We start from the raw sequence: 19,434 nt of genomic DNA on the forward strand, positions 1-19,434 counted from the left end.
AGCTCATTCCTGGATTTTTTCTTTTTAAAGCCAGTTTTAGTAACAAAAAAAAAAAGGAATTTCAGAAAACAAGCCCCACCATAAGCTGCTCTCTGTGTTGCTGTCACCCATGGTGGGAGATGCTGCTGTTGGAGGTGGTGAAGTAAAAAGAGACGTCTGGGTCGAAACTCTTAAAAAGCTCCCATGCATTTCTGTGCACCTTTCCCTTCTGCGTGGCCTTTTCACATTCCCTCATACGGCCCTCTTATCTTTTATTACAGTCTCTGCATGTCAGCCCAAAGCCTCCACAGGGTTCTCATTCAGACATTAAGCTGACACATTCAGATGGTGTCAGATTAATGGAAAGGAGTTTGAAAGGAGCTTTAAATTCTTTCTCTCTTTTTTTTCACTAATATTTTAGAGTCTGTGACAAAAAGATTAAGGTTTTGGAAGTTGAATCTTTCTTGTACAATTCTGTAAGTGTAGAAAGGTTAGCCTGGTGGTGTCCAACCAACCTTTAGAGCTCGGTGTTGTTTCTTATTTTGCTTAAACCATGCACAGACGCAAAAATAACAATCGATTTTGGTTTCAGTGGGTGTTCTGCCTTTTTGTCACAGTCTAACATCAGGGCTTACTTTTTCAGTGTAGCCGAGCAAATCAAAAAAACAACCCACCCACACGTAAACAACACAAATTTCAGTTTTTTGGGGGGGGTTTGTATAAATTTCACAACTGAAATATTCATGTTTGATTGGTGAGCTTAGGGTGCGCTGGAAGGCACTTTAGTTGTTTTCTTTTCCTACTTTTTGTCTTTATGCTTGGGTTGGCTAATTGCCTCCTGGCTCCAGCTTCGTGAGGAAGGTATCAACCCTCTAACCTCACTCATAGAAAGAAAGCAAATTAGATCATTTCCCAAAATATTGGACGATTAACTTAAAGGTTTAGGGTAAGTTTAGTATATTGTGCTGTCAAAAGACAACTGTCAGCTACAGCGGATGAATTTCATACAAAAGATGACCTCCCCTGTTTTAGGTGGCAAATAGAAACTAAAATTCAAACATTTTTGTGTCTTTTGTTGCTCAGCTGAGTTCCTGTTCCTGCTGTGGGGCGTGTACCTGTGCTACGCTGTCCGCACCGTACCCTCGGCTTTTCACGAGCCACGTTACATGGCTGTAGCCATCTACAATGAGCTCCTCATATCGGCCATCTTCCACATTATCAGGTGGGTGGAGAAAATTTGATGGAACCAGCATGTGTCTCAATTATGCTCTCTTGTATACTGAATGAAAGAGAGAAAAGAGAAGAGGAAAATGTGGGAACAGAAGGTACAAGAGACACATGAAACAGAGCTAAGAATGCGGAACAATCGAGCATCTTACCCTGACTTGATGAAAATCTCGCTGAGAGTAATAAGGAGATGGCACAAACAGTGGCACAGAGCTTAATGACTTTACCCCTTTGTACAGCACAACCTGTTTAATCATAATCACAGAGATATTTGTCTGTTAGAACGCCTTTCACAACTGCAGAGCATGTCAGATGAGAGTTCAGCCGCCCCCTTCATCAGGGAAATGAACAGTGTCACGGCAGGGTAAGCCAGTTGAAAGGAGGTGAATAAAAAATGTCTTCCCCAAGCAGAGACACAGCATACATGTACTGTTCCAGTGCCTAAAATAAACTCTGTGCCTGCCGCTCTTTCTGTGTCTTACACAGGTGGGATGTGGCTCAATTTTCTGAATATTTTAGATGTTCCTTTTCATTTAGCAGTTGTCTTATAATTTCTTAAAAATACCTTGAAGTTACTCAGCCTAAGGTTTAATGCATTCTACAATAGGCTGTCCTGGTGGAAGTTTTCCATCTCTCCATGGAGCCTTTTAGCATGTTTTATAGCATTTATTGTTTTGGCGTTCCAGATTCATTGTTGTCATTTTCACCACTTTCATATGACAGATTTACCAGGCAGCTAGGTCAGAAGAAGTAGCAGGCCTAAAAACTTTCTTAAGGTCATGGCCTTCAGAAACGATACAGCAAAACCTGACACAGGACCCGAGAGAGGCACTGAAGCCTCATCAGAAATAGTCTCAGTGGAAGGGTGGCTGTCAAGAAGCCATTCCTAAGGAAGGGAAACGGGGAGTAAAGATGGAGTTAAGCCAAATTTGGCGAGAACTGGGCTTAAAATCAGTGGCAACAGATCTCAGGGAGTGATGAATTCAAATGTTTAATTTTTGGTTCAAATTGTTGTCAGTATATACAGACAGGGCCAGGCACAACAGACAGGTACAGCAGTGAGTGTCTACAGCCATCTGTGAAACACGATGGAGGCTCTGTCATGGTTTTTGACTGCATTTCAGCCAGTGGTGTTGGGCTTCTTGTCAATAATTTCACTAGCTGGGACCACATCCTCAGTTACGATGAGCAATGATGGATGAGGGACCGTGTACTGGTGCTGCTGTTTGGGGAAGGCCTTGAAGGGGACTGGCAGTGGCTCCCGGGCCGGGCAGATCCCCATGTACTAACGAGAAGTGAATGAAAGGAAGAAGAATGGAAAGGAGGAAAAGGGGGGCATGAAAATGAGGACAGCAGGTATTGGTGAAGGGGTCATATATAGACTGAAACCGGAAGGGGCATGAATGAGGTGTGGTACCACTCCTGACATTCAGATGATATCTCCACTTAATCAAAATTGATAGAATTATGAACACAGAAAAATAGCAAGAGCTTCATTTTTCACTGCAATGCAGTAAAAGTACAACTGGATGGAGGAAGACAGACTGGAACAGGAGTGGCCTCAATAGAGCCCAGAGCTCAACATTACTGAAGCAGTGTGGGACGATCTTGATAGAGAACAGAACAAAAGGCAGCGAACATCCAAAGAACTGCAGATAAGGTGATTGGCTGTCCACTCTCCTTCCTGGACTTAATTGCCTGCTCAAGAAGTCTCCCCAGAGCCAGGGCAATCATAAAGGACCACCTCCATCCTAACCACCACCTCTTCAACATCCTGCCCTCTGGAAAAAGGTTCAGATCCATCAGGTGCAAAACCAACAGACTAAAGAACAGCTTCTTCCCGTGGGCCGTCAGAACTCTTAATGTAAAATAAAAGTGTGAACAGACTTCTCCAACACATCCACTCTGACGCTGCTATTGATCAACTATGTGCAATATCTCACTCTTTCCATGTTCTGTGCAATATTTTTGGTCTTGTGCAATATTTTGGTCTCGGTGGAATTACCATCCCCACCCTAAATGACCATAGCCCCTCCAGCCTTATTTATTTATTTATTTATTATATAACTGCCCTTGTATACAGCCCCACAAGGTTTCTGTTTCAATGTTTCTTACGCCTACACCATGTATATAGTTCACTCACATATATGTACACATATATACTGTTTGTTTTTTTTCACCTCGTTGAATATTGTTTTCTCTTCTTTACTTTTGCACCTTTGTGGTCCAGCTACCCAATTTCGCTGTGCAAGAAATTGCACAATGACAATAAAAAGCTCTAAACCTAAGTCTACTGAAAGAAATGACAGGACAACTTGACTAAGAGAGTTCAGGCTGTGTTATAGAATAAAGGTGCTCATATCAAATATTGACTTTTTTCATTGGTTTCTCAAATATAAGTGATGCACTGTAAAGCAGCAGAACAAGCACCGGTGAACATGTTCCTGTGTTACTTCTGGAGCATTTAGTCAGTTTTTAGCTAACACTTTGTTGCTTTAACAACCAGTTTTGGCTTGTGGCCTCCATCAGGGTCATCACATTGACACCCGGTGAAGGCCAAAATGTGTTGGTCAAGGAATAAAGCTGTTGTGTACACTGTAGGCGCTGCTGGAGCTTTGACCTCACAAGGCTCCAAAGTGAAGAACATTTTCGTCAGTCCTGCTGCAGCAGAAATAAAACTGCTTTTACAGAGAGCCCGCAGGAGCCTCGGGCAAAACATTCCATTTGTCACACATTCTCCGATAAAACTGTTTCTGATTGAATATTCTTTCATTTGGGCGGCAGTCTATTGTGCTCCGTGGTACAAGGAGGAAAAGATCACATCCTTTTAATCTGTTGAGAAACTGAAAAGTCCACTGGGTACACCTTCATCAGCTCTGGGAAACTTATGAATCAAGCTGTTCTCATTTGCTGGAGAATAAAACATTGTGAGCTTTTGTGAGTGTTTTTTCCCCCTTTTTCTTTTCCTTTTTTTGAGTCTATATGCTGCTGCAGTCCAGAGATAAGGCTGGAGTTGTTCGATATATTGTGTGTGTGTGTGGGAGTTGGGACACAGAAAACAGACACATGCTATTCTTTTGGACTAATTCTAATGTGAATCATGATTGGGATTATTATGACAAAAGATAATGAGCCAATGAATTGTGAACCACCTTGGTGGATTTCTAAACAATGTCAAACACACACATTCAAGTATTTAATGCCTTTCACACTTTTTTTTACTCACAATGCACTTGACTCAGCTTGATACCGCTTAAATAATTTCATTGATTTATCTGTCATGGTGTCTAGCTTTGATTGCTTGCGGAAAATTGGTGCCAAAATGCTGCTACTTAGATCCTCTTGTTAGGCTTTTGTGCAATATTCACGTTCTCCAACAATAATGGGAGCAATCAGTCATGCTGGTTCTTGTGAATACAATACCGACTATGATTTAAAACTGCCTTAATAAACGGGAATGATGACATGAAGCTTTTAAAAGGAACCACAAGCTACCAGAATTGCTTCTGTGTGCTTTGACATAGTTTCTGTGTGCTGTCACTGGTGACAAAAATGGGACTTGGCATATTCATGTAAAATGAAATGATTTGGTGTTCTGTTGACGGCGACAGAAAACAATGTTTCTCCTCTGTGCTGTGAATTTTTAGAGAAACTTTTCAAAGCAGCGTGGGAAAACTTGGAAACAGTAATGAATGATTAAAAAACACGCACGCACACAAGCGTCACCATTATGTTACACTGGTTTATGTTAACTCATTAATGCTAATTAACAACCAAGACAAAGTTGGCAATTTTTCCCGCTGGCTATAATTGCCTGTCGCCTGTGGATCTACAGCATGAAGCATCCAAAGCCTTCAAAAGCAGTATTGGCTGCAGAGATCTTTCATATCTGCACAAGTCGCCTTTTAAAAAGAGCCAGCTTCTTTCCAGCAAACAGACGCTTTTATAATTTTCCCTCAGTTGTGCGTTTATCCCTGTGTTTACAGTGCGGGGAATGCTTCGGGTTGTGGTACATTTAATTCTGTTCTCGCTGTCCAGAGAGTGACTAAATGCTGCTTTTTTACGTGTGTCTGAGCGTATTTTACAGATGCGCCGAGCACTCTGGCTGCTGGTGAGTCTGCAGAATTTCTCCCGTTGATGTTTTTTCTATTCTGCAGGTTCTCTCTGGTGCCGGGACTGCACCCAGACTGGATGCTCATGTTGTTCTTTGCTCACACTCACCTGACTGTGTCTGTGACTCTGGCCCTGCTGCTGATACCTAAGGTGAATACTTCATTGCTGTTACTTACAGATCTCGCCAGTTATGAGTTTCATGGGCTTTGTGTTAATGATCAACAAAACATTCAGCAAATAAATACAAATTAAAAAAATATTAATAATAATCTAGGGCTTTAGCACCAAGCTCCTCATTAAAAACATATAAAAAGTGTATTTCACATATTAAATATGCAGTGGGATTTTTACTGACAGAAGGAGTCAGCACATAAGTTAAAATTAGCACTTTTTTAACTTATGTGCTGATCACAGGATTAATTTGAGGTACATTTTCCACTACTCTTTTCAGTTAAATCTATTATCCAAATGATTCTATGACAGCGTGAGAGAGAAAGAGAAAGAGCTGCCTGACGCTGGACAGTATGTTTGGCCTCAGGAGCTTTCATAATCTTGTCATTTCACTGGGCCCAGCACAGATTCAAGACAGCCCCATAACACAGCTGAGCCTCCTCGATGTTTTAAAGTGGGGCTGATGTTGTTTTATCTCCAAGCTTAATTTGACAGCATAGCTCCTATTGCTTCCCTTGATAAACCACAAACCCTGGTCATGGTGAAACATGGTCTTGGAGACCCCTACTGCAGGAGAACCTACCACAGAGGTGATTTAAGGCAGTCGGGCAGATGTCCGTTTGCAAATGTCCAAAATGTGCAATATGCAATCAAGAAACTTAATGAAGGTGTACCTGAAATAGAAATACAGGGTGAGTCTGAAGATGGACTAACACTTTTGTAATATGGAGCTTGACTAAGGGAGTAGTTCCCCTCTAATTAAGTGGACCCTTCTTATTCTATCAAGTCTACCTTTACATATGTGTAGGTGAACATTATTACTAGGGATGGGGATGGGTATGTAGGGATGGGTACTTGTTTGATGGCAGATACTCCCTTCACCCTGGCCAAAAAGGCTAAAATGACCAAAGAAAAAGTGGAAAACAGCTAAAAATGAGAGGTTTTTGGACAAAGTTTGTGTTTTTTCCATTGATTAAGCACTGCTTCCAGCCAAGAGTGATACCATAAATCCCCTATAGCTGCAGAAAAGGCTAACATTGTTATCTTTTTACAAAAAAACAGCTGAACATGAGAGGTTTTTGGACAAAGTGTGTGTTCTCCATTCTTTAAGCACCGGTTCGAGCACCGTTTAAGCACCGGCACCGTTTCAAAAGTACCGGTTTGGTACTGGTATCAGATAAAACCTAAACGATACCCATCTCTAATTATTACATTGTAATTTCAAATAAAAGACACATAAAAAATCCATTTAATTACAGTGTAACAACATCCTTAGTGGCAGGTTATGGTGGTTGTGAGCCGAGCCATAAGCCTGTCGACATGGCAACAGATGACCCCTAGTTTCTTTGTGGCATTTCCACACTAGATTTTGTGTGATGTGAAGCAGTGTTACTTCCCATCATATTTTTTTATCAAGCTTCTATCGTGCCTGCTCTGGCGGGGCTCTACCCCAGAGGTCAGCTGCTTTATGCTTTGACATTTTTTATTCCTCTCTTTTTTTCCTCCACCAGCAACACTTAAACTTCTTAATAATATTAGCAGTTGGGGTCACAACAATATCAGGCTGCTTTTAGATAGTTCTGTAACCTTTACCTCAGTCATGAACGCCTGGCAGTAAATTCCTTCCTTATCTCTTTAGAAATGTCTTTTCTTTCTCCCGTCCATGCTCACTGTGATGCACATGAAATTTTCCAATTAACACAGTGTTCACATACATGACATGATGCTAGCACTGGTAATACTAACAATTACAGACTGCTTGACTTGATTTTAGGTCTGAGCTCCTGAGCTGTAACAGTAAATGTGTAAAGGGCATTTTGGAGGATCCACGAGCAAGATTTATCTTCCTTGTTTGTTGTTCTGCAAACCAAAGAGATCAAGAAATAGTACAGGAGATGAATAGACTTTTAACGATCCTCATTTCAGCACATTTTTTGGACAAAGCCAGACCATTCTTCCAGTAAAGTCCAAGTTTTGTTTTGTATACCACATGTATCGTGGGACACACAAGAGTAGCTTCAATTGGGAAAACAAAAATCTCTTCAATGGTCTGTACATTTTTCTCATTATGCTGAGAGCTAGTGCACTTAAATGGGTAAGTGTAAAGACTCTAATATATTCAGTGAGCGCAGAATAGATTTTGAGGCTCCCAAATGAACTTGTGCAGTGTACAGCTGAAACATTAGCCGTGCGCAGAATGTGTCGTTTCTTAGCTTGGGTGAAAGTGCGACTTATTTACTGGGAAAGCATTCCAACGTTACAGAGTGATTTCCACTGTGGCTACTGCTGCATTGTAGCTTGTACATAAAACACTTCATTAATCATCTTAAGTTCCTTTTTTATTAGCAACGGGCAAACACACAGATGTACACAGGCACGTTTGCTACCATTACCTTAAACTCAATCAAACTGCGTTAGCGGTTATTGTAATTTGGCTCAGCGCTCTCGCGGGTGTCTTTATGTGCGATCTCTCAAGTCTGATGGAAAACATTTAATTCTCCTGCAGTGTGAGAAATGAAATACACCATCAACACTCTCTGTTCTTTCTTAATTAGGCACCTCAGAAGTGCAAGCGAGTCGAGTACACTGGGATAATTAAGCACAATGGGAGGATGTTAATCTCAAACTGCATCTGTTCTTCAAACTGGGCTAAATATTTGGCCTTTCGCCATCCCTAAATTTGTTATTCAAACAAAGTTAAACAATTTGAGCATGAAAATCAAGGTGCAATCTATCATTTATTTACTGAATCATTGGAATATTGCAGCCCTAAAGTGCTTTCTGCAGGAAGGAATCACATATGAGAAGGAGATTACAGCCTGCATACACTGAACTGTATACATTTGAACTGGTTAGGCACAATTTGCACAGTTGCATTAGATTAAAATAATAATCAATAGCAATATAAAATATACTGCAGTACTTTTGGAGCTATTTATCGTTTTTTTTATAGTTGTTTTCTTTATTGGGGTTTTTAATCTAAACTTTTGATAGTTTTGCTGTCGACAGATAGAAATTTCAATTATAAAATAACTGACTTCAGTAACAAAATTAAAGTTAAAATTCGAGTAAAAGATCTACTAAATTAGTGCAATATAATGCTCACTAAATGTCTTTAGTGAGCATTATATTGTGGACAGCCTCTATAGCCAGCATGTCACATGATAACTTTTTGTCAGTCTTCCTGTAGTTTCACTGATTTCGTTTTATAACCTTGTTCTTGATCTGTTTCAGTTCCTGTACAAAGGGACACAGGCGAGAGACGATATAGCCACCGAAGCTTACGAGGAGGAGCTAGACATAGGAAGATCTGGCTCCTACCTCAACAACAGCATCACCTCGGCCTGGAGCGAGCACAGTTTGGACCCAGAGGATATACGGGTAAAGCGGCCTTGTTGATCATTGTCAGATATCGACCCATTAAGTCAGAATGCAACATATATTTTTAATGGGGCACCTTCTGTCTTACTCGTCATGTCTGGTGTACCACCGTTTAGTCAGAAATCACAGCACATGTGTTAGACCACGCTCACATTACCTTTTGATTTGTAAATGTCCAATCTTATGCCTGGTGCATGGCATTTGTGTGGCACGACATGCATGACTGTGAAACTGGGTGAGACCACATTTGGACAAAAAGGTCAAGTTGAGCTAACTCTCTGCAACAGTAACTGAGAAACTTGGAAGAAAACATACTAAAGGGTACTTAGCAGAAAACCTAAACAGCCTACTTGTACCCCTTTTAGTACGACTAAACATACATTTGAGGAAACTGTATACACATACTGGAATGAGCTGTCAGTTAAAGGGTAGGGGCCGCCTAAATACATACTTTAATTGGATCAGAGTGACATTAAATGGGTCCATAACTTACAAAATGAGCACTATGATGTATTGAAGAAGACTTAAAATGAGCTGCTGAGACTGTAAGTGTATCAATAAAATGTTTAGTGATGTTCAACTGATTAACTTAAAATTTTTCTCAACATCAAAACATTCGGACCACAGTTGTCTCCCCATTTGAAATAATGTGGGTTTAAAGAACTTCAGCAATGGCTTCATTTTGTTTAGGTCTGAACACTTTGTCCATCTTTTATAAGCACAGTTTCTTCCAAATATGTACACTTTCCCTTAAGCGATTCCCTTAAGATATTGCCAGTGAAGAGTGAAACAGGCAACATATGGTTGGAAGCCATTAACAGGTGGCCCTGGTTTCTCTTTCAGCAACGTTTCAATATTTTTGTTTAAAAAGAAGGAGTTTTCTGTCATTGTACACCTGCTCAGGTCCACAAGTTCATTGTTGGCAACCACACAACTATTACCTAAACTCAGAAGTAAGTGAGTGTTGTAATAAATTATGATTTAAGACTTTTTTTTTATTTTAGGACGAGTTGAAGAAGCTGTACGCCCAGCTGGAAGTCTACAAATGTAAGAAGATGCTTGCCAACAACCCTCACCTTCAAAAGAAGCGCAACTCCAAGAAGGGTCTGGGTCGCTCGCTGATGAAACGGATAACAGAGATCCCAGAGACTATGCACCTACACCGGCAGTGCAGTCGTGATGATGGTAGCGAACACGGCAGCAACCGCAGCACCTTGAGGAGAAATCCATTTGAGCCGAGCCACCACGGTAAGCCCCGGCTGTAGCATGGAATGAAGAGAGCCAATTAGTCATTTCAAAGGAAAATATTGTGAGAGCCTGCATGCTTTTTTTCCAACTATGCTTTCCTAAACTTAATATAACGTGTATTATATATAATATTACAAAGTCTGGTTGGGTCCTGCTTAGGAAGCTCTATAAATGGGGCTTAAATGGCACTTTATAGTTGATATAAAAGATTGTTTCAGAAAGGTTTAATAACACTGGATTAAAAAGTCATATTCACGTCCTCAATGTAAATTAAATATGAATTCTTAAACTGGCAAAAGATCAGATTTGCTTATATTTTATTTAAATATAAATGGTCTATTTTTATAATCTTTAATCTCTTTGAAGGCTTAATTTAAAAATATCAAACCTCATCTTCTGCTGTGACCAGAGTTTAAGGGTCAAAAGATGAGAAGTTACATTACAAAACACTTGTCTATTGATATATCCCCCATCAGGAAAACCTCGAGACGACTCCCTGAAGAACAAAGTCATGGGCTTGAAGAAGTCACTCAGCTATGACCACGTCTGCGACCAGGAGGAAGAAGGCGCAAGCCAGAGCGGCTCAGCTGCGGGAGACAAAACGACTCCTGTTGGGACTGTAGGGGAAGGATCTCTTCTGGGCTCGCTCATTGGCCGTAAACATGCCAAGAAGCAGCTGGAACCAGCTTCGACTCCACCGAGGCTGGAACCAGCCGTGTCCACCGAATCTGTGCCGCTCTTCTGGAAATCAGCCAGCGCTCACAACCTGACACACGAGAAGAAGCCTGTGCACCTGCGCACTTCCATTATGCAGAAATCCTTGAGCGTGATTGCGAGTGCCAAGGAGAAGGTGCCGGGACTCACTAACAAGACTCAGAGCGTCGAGGATGCCAGTAAGAAGTGCGTGAAGGGACTGGAAGGGAGGACGCTGTCAGAGGTGGACGAGACACCTGAGCATTACCCCAAGATGCCAGTCAGCCAATCGGTGGAGTACTCCAAGACACCTTTGAAGATGGGCATAATGAAGCAACAGGTGCTTTTCTACATAATTACATTCTTAATAGAAATTGATTCAGCTTTAATGTGTAGCTCTTGTGCTTAAATGTCGATTAGCCCACTGACAGAAACTTATTCAGGTTTAATTTTATTAACTGATTAATTGTTTAAGTCATTTATCAAGAAAAGTACCTAACATTTCTATGCGTCCTTGAATATAAAGATTTTATGTTTTTTAATAATAACAATAAGAATAACATTATTATCAGTTGCATACATAAATGAAAATACCATGTCTGCCTTGGGGACCCTTTGCTAAGACTACAGCTACAGTATATCTCAGTGGTTTTCCTCATGATTGTTAATGAGGTGGGACATTTATCAAGCAGGCTACTCGGGGCACGAGATGCAAAGAGTGGATTACTGGAATCGGACTATGCCTGGAGACCAGGACTTTGGTAAATTGACTGCTAAAAGACTGACACTGCTGGATTCTTTAAGCATCTGGCCAGATGTCCTTTTTTATTGTGCAGTAGCAAAGCCTGGAGGACAGAGAGGAGTGAATGGCACGCAGCAGACACGGACTACACTAGCAGTCAGTTCAAGTCATGTTTTGAGGATTCCTGTAAAATAGTCCAGGGCTTAAAATGATCTCAAACAATACCTAAAAACATTTTTCCTTGCAAGATCAAGTCCAGTAGTGCTGGGCCAAGTGCAGGGTCAGAGTTTATAAAAATGTTTGCTGGTCATGGGGTTTCCTTTTGTACAGTCCCCCCCCTTAAAAAACCACCATGCACCCTCTTGGGTCAATCAGATGGCACAGATGGCACACATAGATGAATGGCAAGGTAGGGAAAGAAGTAGGTCAGAGACTGCTGGTTGTTTTGCACACTTCCACATTCAGGGCAGAGAGCTGTTAAAAAATTCAGGACATTCTTATAGTGTGTGTCAAAAGTGTATTTTTCTTTTTACATCTTTTAAATTGTGTCGAATTCAAACGTCAGGGACGCCAGTAAGAAGTGCGTGAAGGGAAGTGTCTGTCCCTGTTGTACAGGCACCACAGGGCTGCCACCCCACATCACAAAACCAAAAGACTTCTCCTAAAGAACTTCTACCGGGTTGAGAAACACTACAGACTCAGGTGGTACGTATATCTGCAGAGTCTGTTATGTAAGTGTTAGGAACTCGATCCTATAAAATATTGATTATATCAGCACCAAGTTACAGGAAGCCAGCACTTACCACAAACCATTTAACAAATTAGGATGTCTGGTGGTCCACGCTGAACACAGGAAGCCCCCCCGCCCACCCAGCCCCCCAAGAGGGAAGCTGAAGTGGTGTATAATATTACAAATACGACATGTGGGGAGCACATGAGCATTATGAAACAGCTTCCATGCGCCCCATAAAGTGATTAAAACTTGCATTACATTTTTCCTATACAGGGAGTGCAGAATTATTAGGCAAATGAGTATTTTGTCCACTTCATCCTCTTCATGCATGTTGTCTTACTCCAAGCTGTATAGGCTCGAAAGCCTACTACCAATTAAGCATATTAGGTGATGTGCATCTCTGTAATGAGAAGGGGTGTGGTCTAATGACATCAACACCCTATATCAGGTGTGCATAATTATTAGGCAACTTCCTTTCCTTTGGCAAAATGGGTCAAAAGAAGGACTTGACAGGCTCAGAAAAGTCAAAAATAGTGAGATATCTTGCAGAGGGATGCAGCAGTCTCAAATTTGCAAAGCTTCTGAAGCGTGATCATCGAACAATCAAGCGTTTCATTCAAAATAGTCAACAGGGTCGCAAGAAGCGTGTGGAAAAACCAAGGCGCAAAATAACTGCCCATGAACTGAGAAAAGTCAAGCGTGCAGCTGCCAAGATGCCACTTGCCACCAGTTTGGCCATATTTCAGAGCTGCAACATCACTGGAGTGCCCAAAAGCACAAGGTGTGCAATACTCAGAGACATGGCCAAGGTAAGAAAGGCTGAAAGACGACCACCACTGAACAAGACACACAAGCTTAAACGTCAAGACTGGGCCAAGAAATATCTCAAGACTGGTTTTTCTAAGGTTTTATGGACTGATGAAATGAGAGTGAGTCTTGATGGGCCAGATGGATGGGCCCGTGGCTGGATTGGTAAAGGGCAGAGAGCTCCAGTCCGACTCAGGCACCAGCAAGGTGGAGGTGGAGTACTGGTTTGGGCTGGTATCATCAAAGATGAGCTTGTGGGGCCTTTTCGGGTTGAGGATGGAGTCAAGCTCAACTCCCAGTCCTACTGTCAGTTTCTGGAAGACACCTTCTTCAAGCAGTGGTACAGGAAGAAGTCTGCATCCTTCAAGAAAAACATGATTTTCATGCAGGACAATGCTCCATCACACGCGTCCAAGTACTCCACAGCGTGGCTGGCAAGAAAGGGTATAAAAGAAGAAAAACTAATGACATGGCCTCCTTGTTCACCTGATCTGAACCCCATTGAGAACCTGTGGTCCATCATCAAATGTGAGATTTACAAGGAGGGAAAACAGTACACCTCTCTGAACAGTGTCTGGGAGGCTGTGGTTGCTGCTGCACGCAATGTTGATGGTGAACAGATCAAAACACTGACAGAATCCATGGATGGCAGGCTTTTGAGTGTCCTTGCAAAGAAAGGTGGCTATATTGGTCGCTGATTTGTTTTTGTTTTGTTTTTGAATGTCAGAAATGTATATTTGTGAATGTGGAGATGTTATATTGGTTTCACTGGTAAAAATAAATAATTGAAATGGGTATATATTTGTTTTTTGTTAAGTTGCCTAATAATTATGCACAGTAATAGTCACCTGCACACACAGATATCCCCCTAAAATAGCTAAAACTAAAAACAAACTAAAACCTACTTCCAAAAACATTCAGCTTTGATATTAATGAGTGTTTTGGGTTCATTGAGAACATGGATGTTGTTCAATAATAAAATTATTCCTCAAAAATACAACTTGCCTAATAATTCTGCACTCCCTGTATTGCTTTTGGCTGGACAAGCAAATGAAGCACCTTGGACATTTGAGAATTTATCGTTATTATTATCATTTTGTTGCATTTAATAGAGCAGTGCAGTTTCCATTCTGGAAGATTGTATCCCTGAGGATGGCTATGAGGTAACAGTCATTGATTGTACCTGCTCAGAACCTGGCTGTGCAGAACAGGCATGTTGCAGGTTGCTGCCATAGAGTGGATATAAAGGGTGGATATAGCTGCTGGGTCTGAAAAGTGAAGCCAGTGCAAAAATGCCATAAACTGCATTCTTTCTAATGGCCAAGAGGCAAAAACTCATCTGTTTGCAAGAAGACATCTTGTTGTAAAAGCTTGTTAAGTGATGACGTATCAACCTTATCAATAGCTGATTTATGTTGAGGAGCTAAATTAGCTCCTCAACATGTCTTGAAGTTCTCCAGAGGCCTGGTAATGAACTAATCATTTGATTCAGGTGTGGCGACCCAGGGTGAGATCTAAAACCTGCAGGACACCGGCTCTTGAGGACTAACGTTCCCTACCCCTGTTTTAGCCTGACAATAGCTCTGTAGTAGGCCAACAGGTAGCATATCTTTATGGCAACGCTCAAATGTTGCAGATATTTATTTTTCTGTCATGGTTTGCTTCCAAGGTTTTAGCAAATTTGAACATTTTAGTTTTTTAGAAATAGCTAATATATCAGCTTTATAGTGGAAACTACCTAGCTAGCTTTCTGCTAACTTCTAATGCTGCTAAATCTTCTAAATCCTCTTTTTCATGGATGCCTAGACATACACAAACAAAAGAATTTGGACAGTTTTTAACTCTCAGTTGTGTCTCAGTGTTTGTTTAAATTTGGGAACAGAAGGCTCTTTGGACCTGGAAATAGCTAATGATTTCTGAGTTAACAAGCAGACAGGAAGTCTAAGGGAAAATGGCCTTCATCTCTCTTTCACTGTGACTTACATTTTTAAATTCAGTGTCAAGGTACAGTTACTGCTTGATGTTCTCTTTCAAATGTATTAATTCAGCCTTTGTTTGACAAGTAACAAGCATATGTGGGTGCAGACACACCTCTAACCTCTCTGATCCAATGTAAAACACCAGTGGGCAACACTGAAAACACCCACCTTGAGGCTTCACAGCAGGACTGAAAAAAAAAATACAGTCTACATTTTTACTGATGCCCAAACAACAAAAATAAGGGACTGCAGTCATGTGATATAGGAACCAAATATAAATGTCCACCTGTCTTCGTTTAAAACTTGGTTTTTATGGTTGAAGTTCAAATTAGGTTTGCAGTAGGAGGTTTGAAAATGCATTAATCTGAATGAATGTCCTGACAGATATCCAAACAAACATGCATGTATGTGTATGTGTGCACCTCCACCCACACAGAGTGGAGCAGGCAGAAGTCGCTCAAGAGGAAACACTGGTAACAGAGAGCAGCTTTTGACCAAAATATGAGAACCACTCAACAAAACAGTCTTGAACTCAGCCCTGCACTCACTGGAGGGCCAGGCAATACACCCACCAGGTTTAAAGTAGATGAGATGATGATGGTACTGAACAGCCAGACAGACATAAAGCGATTTCTCTGATCATTGGTAGGGACAATCAACCAGTTAACCCCAAAGTTCTTACATTAAGAAAGTGTTTGCTCGAGCCCCTTGTAGTATTAACTGATTTGGCATTCATTTAGATTTTTATTCCTTTATCCAACAGGTGAGTGGGAGCCAGCCATCAATTTGCTCTGAGACGGGGAGGAACCTTTACGATGTGTCCGAGGTTTGTTCCTGGGAACTGGAAGAACCACAGACTCCCTCAGAAGCAAAAACCCAGAAGCACGTTTCCATCGCTCCTGGAGAAACCACCTCGGGCCGGAGAGGCAGCAGCAGCAGCTCTGGAGTCACCAAAGGTGGTCGGTCCCAGCAGAGGCAGAAGACGGGCCAGTCTCCTTCCAACAGACGCCGCGCCAAAGATAAAGGAGGAGAAAAGGAGGAAGGAAGGGAAACACGGAAATCTCGGGCACCCAGGTCACCTCTTCCTCTCAAGCCGGATGTGTGTCCCTGGGAATTCGATGAGCAACCCATGCTGAAAGGAGATTCGGATTCCATTTCTCCAGATAGAATCAGGCGTAAGAAGAGTGTCACGCCTACTGATGGGAAACCCAAAGGGCTTCACTCAGACCACTCCAAGTCCACAGGCAGCCTTTTACAGCCCCCGTCTCTGATGGTTGAAATCTGCCCATGGGACTACACCAGCCCACCTTCACCTAAGCAGGAGAAGACCTGCAACAGCCCCACTTCACACAAGAAGAAACGGAAAGGCTCCAGCTCATCCAACCACAAAGCTGAGAAGGAGAAAGGGAGGGAGAAGAGTAGAGAAAGGCGGAGCTCCTCCAGCAAGCCTCCGTCGGAGAGGAGAAGGGTCAGCCAGTCTTCGGAATGCGGCGGGCCGGTTTCTGAGCGGCGGAGGAGCTCAACAAGAGACCCAGAGGTGATGGAGGTCAGGAGGGCGGAGGTTTTCTCCCGGGAGACCGAGCTCACGCATGGCAGCTTGGCTCAGACTAGAAAATCACCAGAGAAGAAGAAAGACGGCTCTTTGAGCACTAGTTATAAACCCGGGGCGAAAATGGTTGACGTTTGCCCCTGGGACTTTCAGGACTCTGGGGAGAGGGCGTGATGACTGCTGGGGGACGAATGAACGTACTTTTTTCATATCCAGATGACAGATATTGCATTTCATGAGAAGGGTTTCCTGTGGGTCACCTTAATGAGAAGTATGTTGTGAGGAAAGGAACATCTACTCTGCTGCCTATTGATGCAATCCAGACATAATTAATTGCTACACAGCAACCATCTTGTTCTTATATGCAGTAATGCAACCTTAAAAACACTTTAAATGATTTTTTTGGTTGGTTTTTTTACACTTTTGCTTGCACATTTGTCAAAGTTACATATTCTGTATGTTTTTTCACACTGAGTCCATTTTGAAAAAAAAAAGAATACCCGTATTTACGAGCAGAGCAGACAATCGTTCACCACAAAGCACCGTCGACACTTAACCTGGGCTCGCTGTCGGTCTCACGTGTTATGCTGACGATGTTCTACGTTACGCACCGAGCCAGTGGAGACTTACTTATATCAGATCAGCAGCAGGGAGAAAAGACCTAAGGAAAAAATAAACAGAAAATGAGATCTGAGAAGCAAGACCAAAGCCCCAGACACAGCTGTGATGCTTTATCTTTAGGCCAAATGCATAATTCATGTCGCCAAGATGATCTGTTAGATTAGTGAAACGTGGGAATAACAGAGGATTGTACCGCAGCCAAATGAGACAAGCTGTGTGTTTTAGTAAAAGCTTTCCATATACAGTATATGTTTTTTTCTAAAAAAGCCGTCGCATGTGGCATACTGTCGAGCATCCAGTAGCTAAATGTTTATGGGTCAGCGTGTTCTCAAATAAGACAGTGGAACCTTCGATGTCGTGCCTATGGTATTCGTCTCCTTACATGATGCTTTCGAAGTGACGTGCACTGTGTTTCAAATGGTCGCAGTTACAGTTGAGGAGTACTAAAATATCCATCAGGCTCTCCTGTCTGCTGATATTTGTTTACTGTTGTATTCTTTCCCAGGATGCCCCGCCCCTTTTTTTTTAAACCAATAAAAAAAAGACTCTTGGATCAGAGGCTGTAGTATCTACACATCCACTGAAACTGTGACGAGATCCTCCAAGAACCACGACCAAGACTAGAGTGGATGACGTGAATAATGCATTCCCCTCACCACCCCATCACTTAGTTGCCCATTTACCATCTGCTTGAATGCACCTTCCCTTAAATCTTTGCACATTTTCTATTTCTAAAGCTACAACGATGCATGACCAGAACGTTTTTTTTTTTCTTTGCCACTTTCTCACTGACAGAATATGAGTCATTTACCATCACAGCATCGTGTCCAGAAATGACAATAACAACAACAACAACAGCCAGCCTTTCTGTCCTGTAATCAGCCACCCACCACTGGCACCTAGAAGCAGTACGGTCACACAAAATAGTCAGTTCAGCTTCATGAGGGTTGTGTGTGCATGACTGTGAAAATTTAGGGAACGTGATGCACCAGAATTCACCTTTGCATTTCTTATGAAAGCATGTGGGATTTGTTTCAAATCTGTATTTATCTAGCATCGTAGGGAAGAATTCCCTGTGTGAGGTCCAGCTCTATAAAATAAAAATATTTTTAAAAAAAGAAGCTTGATGAACAAACATGACCCACCACTCCGACTTTCACATTTCTGTCAGATGTTTTGAGGGAGCTTGAAGCGGAACGTTACCTACGTGTATTTAATGCTCGTTATACTGTCTAGTGTTGCTCCATGAAGTTGCAAGCTATCGTAGCATCCACCTGGGATTATTTATATTGTACATTCCATATTGTGTTGCATGTACATACAGTAAATATTCTGTTATCAGCTCTGAATTAAATGTTTCTATGAAATCCAGGCTCTCCCTGACTATTGTTTTTTACTCTGATTTGAATGTTTGAAGATTTTTTACTATTCATAATGTAAACGAAAACCAAACAAAATCACACATAATTGCGAATCTTTACTCATTAAAAGTAGTTTTTTCAATTTAAATATAAAAAAAAAAAATCAGCATTCCTTTCTTTTCAAAACACCTCCTTGTGTTTGCCACTTTTTAGTTCTAAATTTAGCCTCCTGTAAATCCTATCCTAATCCCATTCAACACTGCCACCCTGTGGAGAGATATAATATTTATTTTGCCCATCAGTTGTTGATAAGAGTTAAAATAAGAATGCATGTAGCAATCATGTATAAAACTGCCAAATAAGACACAAAGTTTAACACACAAAGAGAGAATGGCTTAGCAGGCAGTGGCCACAGACCGCTGAGCTCTCCTTGTTCTCTCTGATTTATGTGACTTTCTGTTATGCTGTGACAATCCCTGCTCCCTGTGAAAGCTCCCTGAAAAGCCTTCAGTTGATCCAAAATTCTGGAGTGAGAGTACTGACAGGGACTAGAAAGAGAGAGCATGTTTCTCACATATTAGCTTTTTTTCATTGGCTCGCTGTTAAATCCAGAATATAATTTTAAATCTTTCTCCTGAAATAAAAGGTCTGTAATAATCAGGTCCTATCTTATCTTAAACACCTCTTAGACCACCCCAATAGAGCAGTTTGTTTCTAAACTGCAGGTTTACTTGTTGTTCCCAGAGTATTTAAAAGTAGAATGGGAGGCAGAGCCTTCAGCTTTCAGGCGCCTCTTCTGTGGAACCAGCTCCCAGTTTGGATTCAGGAGA

General features: G+C 41.6%; 1 protein-coding gene across 2 annotated transcripts in view; it reads left to right on the forward strand.

Annotated features, from left to right (window-relative positions):
* The window catches only part of gpr158b (G protein-coupled receptor 158b), a 79,098-nt gene extending 60,488 nt beyond the window's left edge, over positions 1–18,610 (forward strand). For both annotated transcript variants that reach the window (XM_084911293.1, XM_084911294.1), the window contains 6 exons: positions 1,063–1,201; positions 5,364–5,469; positions 8,725–8,871; positions 9,876–10,119; positions 10,596–11,152; positions 15,837–18,610. In XM_084911293.1, coding sequence (XP_084767419.1) covers positions 1,063–1,201; positions 5,364–5,469; positions 8,725–8,871; positions 9,876–10,119; positions 10,596–11,152; positions 15,837–16,796 — 2,153 coding nt within the window. In that variant the 3' untranslated portion in view covers positions 16,797–18,610. The remainder of the gene's footprint in view (positions 1–1,062; positions 1,202–5,363; positions 5,470–8,724; positions 8,872–9,875; positions 10,120–10,595; positions 11,153–15,836) is intronic.
* The last annotated feature ends 824 nt before the right edge of the window (positions 18,611–19,434 follow it).

The sequence above is a fragment of the Perissodus microlepis genome, chromosome 18, assembly GCF_051167445.1.
Source record: "Perissodus microlepis isolate ML-2025 ecotype Zambia chromosome 18, ASM5116744v1, whole genome shotgun sequence".
NCBI lineage: Eukaryota > Metazoa > Chordata > Actinopteri > Cichliformes > Cichlidae > Perissodus > Perissodus microlepis.